The following is a 10,425-nucleotide window of genomic DNA, read 5'->3' as shown; positions in this document are numbered from 1 at the left end:
TCTCCCCGCCGGTTCCGGTTCCGCACGCCGGCGTCACAAAGCGCGGGGTCACGTGGGCAGAGTGCGCTTTGTGACGCCCGGGCCCCGCCCCTCGGCCGCCTTCGCGCGCTCCCGGCCCCGCCCGCCAGCGCCGCCCGTGCAATCCCTGCTTAAGAGACCCCGGAGTGGGCGCTCGCCGGAGCCTGGCCGCGTCCGCCATAGTGCCTGGCTCGGAGGTGTCGCCGGCTCCTGGTGAGGCCCGAGAGCGGCAGGGGGCAGGACAGAAAGGAAGGCCTCGGCGTCGCCCGGCGGCTCCGGGCGTGTTCTCGCCGTTCTGGGCCTAGCGGCGACGGGAGCGGAAGGCGAGAGAAGCGCGGAGCACTCGGCGAGAGGAAGCGTCCGGGAGCCTCGGCGGCGGCGCCGGGTCCGCCGAAGCCCCCCGGCGGCCGGCGGGGCCCGGGGTGGTGAGGCAGCGCCCGGAGGCCCGGTGGAGGCCGGTGCCGGCTCGGCGGCGGCGGCGGGGGGCGGCGGCGGCGGCCCGCGGGAGGCCCCTCCTCCGCCGGCCGCGCGTCGGGCCTAGGCCGCGGCGCCGCGGTGGCCCGGGAGCCGGCGCCAGGGCTTGTGTGGGTGGCGGGCCTGGGCCGGGGCCTGGGCCGGGGCCTGGGGGAGCCGACGCCGGTCGTCCGCACGCCAGGAGGAGGCGAGAGGCCGCTGGTGGACTGCGGGCCTAGGCCCTCGCCCCTCGGCCTTGTCCCGGGGCCCCCCGAGCACGGAGAGAGCCACCGGGAGGTGCGGCCGCACTATGGACCCCTGACCCCGCGGGTCGCTCGGACTCTTAACGTGTGGACTGACCGCTACTGACTGCACCGCGCCCCCGTCTCCTGCCGGCCCTTAGCATGAGCGAGGGGCCCCCGGCCGGGTGACGTGTGCCCGTTGGCGGAGCCGCCTTGCCCCTGCCCGCCCTCGTCCGCCTTCTCGCACATGAAGTGATTCCGAGTTTGGGGGTTCTGGATTACTGTTCTTGCGAACCCCTGCTTGTGGTTGGGGGGTATTTAATCCGAGGCCTTAGCGTCCTTCAGTGTCTTTGAGTGTTCTGTGTGTGTACATATTCTGCTCGTAAGTTTATAAATACACATATATTGAGCGTGTCCACGTCTCCTCGCTGAACCTTAGGAGTCCTTTGGCACCATGTCCTGTGTGCATTATAAATTCTCTTCTAAACTCAACTACGATACCGTCACCTTCGATGGGCTCCACATCTCCCTCTGCGACCTCAAGAAGCAGATCATGGGGAGAGAGAAGCTGAAAGCCGCCGACTGCGACCTGCAGATCACCAACGCGCAGACCAAGGAAGGTAAGAGCACATGGGCTCCGGGCGCGGTGCGGACGCGGAGGTGGGGGGCTCCGGCCGAAGACTAACCGCCGCGGCGGCCCGGGACTCGGATGCTTTCGGCGCGGCTCGGGCGACGGCCGAGGCCCGCGGCGGTCGCCTTGGACTTGAACTGGCGGCACTTGATTTCTGCCTGCGGGGATCGTCTCTCACTGGCTAATCCCCAGACGCGGGCGTCTGCTTATTCCTCTCAGATGTTTGGAAATGAAGATTCTGGGGGGGAGGGTGGGGGTTCTTCGGGTGCTTGCCCCCTGGCGTTTTCTAACTTTCCATCGGCAGCAGTAGAGGGATTTCAGCTATCCAGCCTGACTACGTTTTGGGGCTTAATGGCAGATTTTATGTCCTGTCCTCCTTCCTGTCTGTTAATTTTAGAGTTGCCTGTGTTGTGGAGAAGAGAGCCTCGCTTTAATATTTTTGAGGATTTGAACCCGCCAGTCTTCAGTGTTGGAATTGCTTTTGGAACTTGATTGCTTTTGCCTTGTGTGTAAATTTCAGAATTAGTAATACAGTAATTCAGTAGTTGAACTCTTTGTTCATGTTTTCTAAATATCTAAAGTAGAGACTTTAAAAAAGTAGCGATTGCTAGACTTTACATAGTTATGTTGATACTAGGATCCTGAAAAACAGGCTGGTGCCGTATGAGTACCAATAACCCACTGATTGTACTCTTTTTAAATGCATTTTGTAATACTGAGAATTTAACAGATATGAAAATGTATGTGGCATGTGATCCTTTCAGATTCTGGCTGACCTGTCTTGGTTTCTTTTTCTCAGTATCCTGGTGCTGATCTGTAGTTTTCAGTTGGTCAGTCTTGAGTTATTGATGGCACAAGAAGAAATAAAGTTCTAATTAGGTTTTTCTTGATTACTAAACTTGGTTTATGGTGGTAGGGGTTCTTTTCATTGCAACAGGCGGGGAGGGGGATCCCCCACTTCTGGCCTGTTTTGTAGATAGAGTGTGTCTTGTCATGTAAAAGCTTTTCCATTTGCATCGACATAAGTATGATTGTATTGTATTAAGTAACAGCACTACTGGCAGTCATGACTCAAAAATATTCATTAAGGAAGAATCTTATTTATTCACGTGATACGTGAAAGAATATTCTTCACTGCCTTTTAAAAAAAAAAGCTTCATACCTAAGGGACACTTCATGTGAGGCTGTGGTAATTATAATTATGTGTAGCATCTCTGTATTTAAGGAGAGGAAAAATTGGTGGTTATGAACGGTTGAGAAGTAGCTTTTAAAAATATTATTCAAGACAATACCTTAAAAAAAAACATAGCTAAAGGAAATACTCTTTAAGGCCACCAAAAACATTCCTTAACTATTATAGTTACCCTTAACAGAACAGGTGAACAAAACTAGAATTTCAGGCCATTTTGATAGGGTAATGGTACTTATGAATGAAAGAATGTAAATTTGATTAGAGAGTATTAAGGCAGTTTTAATCATTAGATACTATGCACATTTCATATTTTACTGCAGTATTACACCAGTTAATCATCTGGTGCTGGACTTGGTCCATCTTTTCCACCTAATAATTGAATGCAGCTCTGTTAGACTGGAGGAAATTTGATGGAGTAAGGTCGGTGGAATTCTTGTTCAAAATACAAGAGTTTTGTGACATGTTATTTTTTTTCTAAGCCAGGAAATTACGTGGCACATAATTTTGATAAACCCTGAAAGACAAGGACATGCTTTCTCTGCCCAGCAGCATGTTTATTTTATATATTTGTGTGAACTGTCCTTATTGGAGAAAGCTTTGATATTAGATTGGTTAAGAGAAGGAGCTTCAGGGGAGGAAATGTACAGTTTACAATCCTCAAATTAGGGGAGAAATATTGTTGTGCAGAGGATAGTCAGTGAGTTTTATTGGAAATAGTTATCTGTCACTAGACAGCTGAGTAAGAGTGCCACTTGGTTTTAGCACCATCCAGTGAATTAAAGAGTACAAAATTAATGTTTATGGCTTGCTTCATAATAGGAGATTGCCTAGGAGAGAATGCTGAACTGGATCAGCACTAGTTTGTTTGAATTAATGTTTAAATTGCCTAATCTGTCTGTACTTAGTACCCTTAAATCTTGATTAGATTAAAATGCTTGACTGAGAACTTCATGTTTTAGATTTAAGAATCTTGCTTCTTTATTTCTAGACTGTATTTCAAAATAAATCTCCAATGAACTTTTTATATGTTTTCCTGTATAGCTTAACTATATAACTTGTTTACCTACGTTTCTGCACCACCACCCAAAAAACAGCCTTCATTTTGAACTTAGTGTGAAAGATTTGGAAGCTGAGGGTGAAGTATTTTTTAAATACTCATTATATATCTTCCTTCATTTCTCAAATGCATCTTGTTTTTCATTCCATTTATGGTCTGTATGTGTTTTTGGATTAAGGTCAATTAGAGCGTCTGGTGGTGGGGCACCTAACTTTTAGTTTGACACAGCACTGTGTTGATTAAATTAATTGTCTTGGAAAGCTACTGTGAACACATTTGCTATTTTTTTCCCCATTGAACAGTTGAAGTTTGCTACGTATTCAGAAACTGTCAGGTGTTCGACACCAAGTTTTGATTCTAGAATTTGCTTTTTAAAGGTTCCCCATCTCTGTTCCCAATATTTACTGAGCTTGCTTGGAATCTAGAACTGTCATGAACTATGCAAGATGATAGGCTTATATTGGTATTCCTGGATCTAGGAAATTGCATCACTAACTGAATACCAGTGAGATACAGCCTGAAATATACTGCAAAAAACTCTTTCCTGAACAACTTAGTTCATAACAGGAAATACTAGTAGTGCTCTGATTAAAAAGTATAGAACTGATATATATATATATATATATACACACACACACACACACACACACATACATATACACACATATATATAAAAAATGCTTAGATATGTGACAAACCTGAACTAATTGTAAGTCACTCAACTTGGTGCTGAGCAACAAGTGAAACAGGTAAATCTGTAACCTTAACAGAGTAAACCCTAATATCTGATAGTGTGATTAGGGAGATGGATACATTTTTACACCTATCTCCCTTTAGTGGATTATTTTTCTTTTTGGTAATTTTACTAGTTCCTTCCTTAGCAACTCTTTTGTACCATAGTTAAATTCATTGCTCCATTTACTTTTTAAATTTCATTCATATAGAAATATTGCAATAATAGTTCAAAGAGTAGAAAAATAGGATCCACTTATCTTCCCCATTTGTCTTCTAAGAAAGTGACATCACTGTTCACCCAGTTGCTTAAACTAGGAACCCAGAAATTCATGCCCAATTCTTGTTTCTCCTTACACCCCTCACCCCATTCAATTTATCCACAAGCCTTTGCAATACTGCCTCAAACATTCTGCCTCTCCATCTCTCTCTGTCATATCACAGCACAGACCATCCCTATCTCTTACCTGGACTGCACAGCAGCTTCCCTATTATTTAGCTGGTTTCTACTTTTATTTCTCTATGGGTTCATTCTCCACTTAGATACCAGAGTTATCATTTTGTTTTGTTGTGTAAAACCCTTCAATGACTTTCTGTTGTACTTAAAAACAAAATATAAATCCACGTATGATCAGTACCTTTCTACCTGTATTTCACATAATTATTTCCTTTCATTTTCTTCAGCTGTTTGGTATTATTTATTTATTTACTTTATGTTTTCATTGATTTCATAGAAAGGAAGGGAGAGGTAGAGAGAAACATCAGTGGTGAGAGCGAATTTATCGGCTGCCTGCTGCTCACTTCCTACTGGGGATCTAGCCTGAAACCCTGGCATGTTCCCTGACTGGAATCACTCAATCATCAGGCCACACTGGCCGGGCTGTTCAGTCTTTTAGTATCTTTTTTTTTTTAATGCACTTTTCTCTCTATCTGAAACACTCTTTGTCCAGCCTTTTTGCACACCTGGCTGGCTTCTCAGTCTTTAAGTCTCAAATGTCAGTTCCTTCCTGGAATCAACATTCTGTTCAGAATTGTATCCCACTTAATTCTTTATTACAGAACCCTTTTTTCTGTATTCAGAACACATCAATTTAATTTTTTAGTCTGTTTTCCCCAGTAATACGTATATTTAAGGGCTAGGAGAGACAGAATTTCTTTGTTATAAATAACAGCTTTTTTCATAGTTCAAATATTCAGCATTCGTGGCTAAATTAACTGAAATTCGGGGCTCCACTAAAATGGAGTTGCCAGGGCCAAGAAGCAGCTGACTATTTGGTGTCCTTTGAAGAAAAGTCCCTTACAGCTTTGGATATTTGTTCTAACAGTATTGGTAATCTAGATGCAAGGAACATGTGGTTATTAATGCTCTTTTATATTTAAGTTTATGTCCCTTAAAATTTATGTTTGGTTGAAGCTCTCTTAATTCTTGAGGATTGTGACTTACCCAAAACCTCAAATAGAAATTCAATTCTATCATTTTATTTACAGAATATACTGATGATAATGCTCTAATTCCTAAGAATTCATCTGTAATTGTTAGAAGAATTCCTATTGGAGGTGTTAAATCTACAAGCAAGACGTATGTTATGTAAGTATCAAATTTCATGTATTTAAGTTCTCAAAATAATAGACTTTTTTTGTTTGAGAACCAGGGATTTTTTTCGAACCAGACTCTTATATCTCAATCATTAAAACTGAGGATGGGTTTGTTTTTTCCTGATTTCTTCCCCCAGGTAGGTTGACTTAACCCATAGTTAGGAGTAAGCGCTATTAGGAAGAATTTTTGTTTTCTACAGGCAATATGTAGAAAAACAAGAAACTGATGTTCAAATAGTGAACAGGTATTTTTGTACCCTTTGTTTTTATTTGTCTCTACACTTTCTTTTTTCCCCCTACTGTTAAAAAACCTATATCAGTTTCTTAAGAGACCTGCCCTAAATATTTTGACAGCATCAGGAGTATTCAGTAATGCGAGCATTTTCTCCTCATCAGAGATGGGGTTTATTGGGAGGCTAGAGAGTTTATAGGATTTATGAGCAGACGCTGGAATCAGACTTAGGTTTGACTCCACTTACTGCTTCACACTAATTGTGCAACTTTGGGTAAGCTTCCTAAAGTCTGTGCCTTAGAGTCCTCAAAATGAAATAGGGATGTGAATAAACAGTGCCTGGTGTACATGGCAAATGGCCATTTTGGGGTAAGAAAACAGCAGTATCTTAGGAATAGTCTAGAGCTTAGAAATTCACTAAAGGGGGAAGGGTTAACATTTTATATCTCCAACTTTCTTGGAATTTTAATGGTGATATCAGAGTCATAATATGTGAAAAGGGTAGCAACTTAGGCTATTTATTTATTTTTATTTATTTTTAAGATTTTTATTGATTTTTAAAGCGAGGAAAGGACAGAGAGAGAGAGAGAGAAACATCTATCTGCTGCCTCCTGCTTGTGGTCTACCAGAAGTAGAGCCGGTAACCTTTCGGTGCACTAGCCAGTGCCCAGCCAGCTGAGCCACACTGGCCAGGGCACAACTTAGACTATTTTTTTAAAAGAACAGTGATTTCCCCCTTAGAAGTTAGCCTTATTTAAAATTTTGGCAAATTCTGGTTTTGGTTAGTGAAATATTCTGGAATTTGCCAATTTGTCAGTCCTAGGAAATGGAATGTGTTCTTGGAATTGGGGTACAGTCATTTCTTAGAGCTTTACCTCGTGCAGGCAAGTATTCATTCTTACAGATTATGCTCATTGTTTCTGTAAAGTTGTATTCCATATCTTAACATGTGGAGGTCCTTTTATATAATATCTTCTGTAAAGTAACAACTTAAAAAAGCCGGATACTTTTGCTATAAATGCCAAGTGGACTATGTGCTTTTAAGAAATTATAAGGAAAAAATTAATTTGTAGAATCTAGTGAAATTCACTTTAATTTACCAAGTGTCTTTTAAATACATCAAGTTTCAGATTTTTTTGATATTCAGAAACTCTTGGGGAACTATTTGAAGTACATGGGAAAGTTGGCTGTTAGAGAATTGCATGTTAATTCACCATGGGTATGATTTCCTTTGTAATATATTTGCTTCATAAAATGCTTCTTGAGTTTGTTGAGTAAATATCAGAAAATGAAAACTTTATTTTTATCTCAGAACTTTTAAATTATGCACAAACTTAGAAACTCCTTTCAGATTCTAACATTTCTGTATCATCAAGACAGTATAAACTTAAAACTAAAACTAAGCATTTAAAGGCTATATTTAACAATTCAGTCTCTGGCCTGTTTCCTATGAGGCCTTTAAAGGAATTTCTTTTGGGGTTTATTTGTGTGCTCTTTAAAAATCAATTTGTCCCAGTTATCCATAACCCTTCAACTCATTCTTTTTACTAAAATACTCTGCCAAACTATGTTGTATTTTTCTGGAAGTTAGAATTCTTGTTTAATCTTTAGTCATTGTTTTGAGACTTTTTAAAAAATTACAACTATCCAGTAGTACATAAACTTAAAAGCAACTTCAGGCCCTGCCGGTGTGGCAGTGGGTGAGCATCAACCTATGAACCAGGAGGTCATGGTTCAATTCCTGGTCAGGGCACATGCCTGCTCTGCAGGCTTGATCCCCATACGGGGCATGCAGGAGCCAGCCGATTAATGACTCTCTCATCATTGATGTTTCTCTCTCTTCTTCTCCCTCCCTCTCTGAAATCAATAAAAACATTTTTAAAAAAACAAAACAACCAACTTCAGTATCAAGAAAGTGTTTTTTAAATTTAAAAATTAAAGTAACTATCAACCTTGCTTTCTGGATTTGAAATCTAGTTTTTGGAGCACAGCAATTTCTCAGGGACCCAAGTTATAAATGTTAACAGTTGTCTTGCTTTAAGAAGATCTGATATATGAAAATTTTCATCTGTACCTATTAAAAACTAGGGGGAAGTTTTAATTGTTCAGTCTATTAACAATAGCTGTATGAGCTAATGTTGTTTTTGTTTTTGTTTTTTAGAAGTCGAACTGAACCAGTGATGGGAACTTCAAAAGCAGTATGTAAAAACACAATCTCACACTTTTTCTACACATTGCTTTTACCTTTATAATGTAGCAGTGAAGTAAATCATTTTAGAACTTAATATCCAATTGATCATAGTACATATTGTAAATAAAATGTATTTTGATGACAGCTCAGTTGAATTTGGATATATGTGGCATAATTTGCACACTTATTTTGTAGAAATGGGTGATTTGTGCCCAAAAAACACTGTTTCATATCAAATGATAGCAACCCTGTATGACACTGTGTTGTACAGTTAATGTGTGATCCTTTTTAGGCCATGTAGGTTCTACACTAATGAACATGATAACATGTTCTATATCTGTCTGTCTATAGCTAGTATTTTGTATGTATGTACAGGCTGTTGTGTGCTTTTTGTTTCTTGCAATAAAAAAATGTTTGGAGTGTATATTTTGCCATTTTCACATTGTATCACTTAGTTTTTGTTAGATTTTTTTTTCTGCCTGATGGATGGCTTTGAAAAGTGCATTAGCAACATGCGAAGCTCATATTAAAGTGTGATGCTTTCTCCAAGTTCAGACACATCTAGAGGAAAGCTTTCCAGAGACCACTGGGGCAGCCTTCTTACTGAGTTTTGCTTCATTTGGCAGTTTTGAGCTGCTGCTCTTTGTTTCTGCCCGTACTACAAAGTGAAACCTGAAATTGGGCCCCTACCAGCGTATCACAATTGAGTACATTGTTTTCAAATTTTAATACACGGTCTTTCAGTTCCAGTCTGCTCAGTGTCCAAATTAAAATATTTCCCTTTCTCATAAAATAGTAAATTGCATTAATTGTAAGCTAATTGAGAGCTGTAGTTTATCAAAGGTAACTGCCCTTAACCTGGGTAACGTCTTAATTTTGTCACAGATTAACCGGAAGTACGGCACCATTTTGACTTTGAGCTAATAATTAGTAGCATTCCTCAGTTGTGGAGTGAAGCATCTGTTTCCAAACACAGGTCTGCAGTGACCGGATTCTGTACACTGGATGGTTCTCTAAACATTTGACTGCTCAGGCTGATTTGCACACAGGGTGTCTGAAACCCTCACGTAGAATTCAGGGGTACTGCTTGCGTTCCGCTGTATCCTTTTCAAGTACTGGTCTCGAATTATGTACCAGGCGTTTCACTAACCGTGGGTCGTTGAATCTTAAACATGATAACATAGAAAATCTGAACTTTGGACTTGTTCTCTAAAGTATATATGGCCTTTAGTTCCCATGGAACTAAATTCAGTGATTCCAAACTCATAGTGTTTGGTGTCCCCACCCCCCTCTTTTGGGGTATATGGGTTTTTGTTTTTGCTTTTTTAAGCATAATGCTGTAAAAACTGTCCAAGTTTCTGTTTTGCCGGTGATTGGTTTAAACCTGATTTTTATGTATCCAAATGCTAGCACAAAATAGATGACTATCCTGGTGACTGTAGTAGCTAATGTAACACATTTTGTATAAAGTACATTTTATATAGTATTTAAACTAATTCAGATGAAGTTTTATTTCTTGAAAACAGTTATTTCCTTTTTGTTTATTAGCATGTGTATAAACACAAATCACATGTTCATAAATAAAGTTAACATTCTTTTAGCCTTGTGTGTTCCCTGGCATGTCTGTATTACACTTATAAGAAGCAGTTTATTTTATGCTTATTTAGGTTTCTCTTTTCTTTTTTCTTTTCTTTTTTCTTTTTTTTTTTTTTAGTACTTTCAAAGTGGCTTTAATTTTTAGGTAGAATTATCTGGAGACATTAGATAACAATATTCCTGTCATTTATTTGCTTGGGGTACATTTGCTGACATTTAGGATAAGAAGAGCTTCATCAAGCGTAATTTGTTCCCATCTTTAGGAGACTTAAGAATCACGTGTGATGTACACATTCACAAAAGCCAAGTAAGATAAAGTCACTAAACCAGGTTTTTAAGTTCTGATTAGTACAGGTGAATGTATGTACATTTTGGTAACTTGGCCATCTCTAATCAAAGATGGCTATTTCTGTCTGTTCTCCTCAGCTTTGTTTATTTAGTTGTCCTTCCATGTTGAGACTCCAAAACTGGGTACTCTTCCTACT

The 10,425-nt window shown here is 40.6% G+C and overlaps 1 protein-coding gene across 2 annotated transcripts in view; it reads left to right on the top strand.

Moving 5' to 3' along the window:
• The first annotated feature begins 958 nt into the window (after positions 1-958).
• The window catches only part of RBBP6 (RB binding protein 6, ubiquitin ligase), a 31,273-nt gene continuing 21,806 nt past the window's right edge, over positions 959-10,425 (top strand). The window contains exons 1-3 of one of the 2 annotated variants that reach the window (XM_081132140.1): positions 959-1,333; positions 5,814-5,913; positions 8,315-8,351. In XM_081132140.1, the coding sequence (XP_080988266.1) occupies positions 1,168-1,333; positions 5,814-5,913; positions 8,315-8,351 (303 nt within the window). In that variant the 5' untranslated portion in view covers positions 959-1,167. The remainder of the gene's footprint in view (positions 1,334-5,813; positions 5,914-8,314; positions 8,352-10,425) is intronic. The other variant, XM_081132141.1, reaches the window with a different exon arrangement.

This window comes from Miniopterus schreibersii (genome assembly GCF_964146895.1).
Source record: "Miniopterus schreibersii genome assembly, chromosome: 3".
NCBI classification, from domain to species: Eukaryota; Metazoa; Chordata; class Mammalia; order Chiroptera; family Miniopteridae; genus Miniopterus; species Miniopterus schreibersii.
This window is presented reverse-complemented; position numbering and strand designations above follow the sequence as displayed.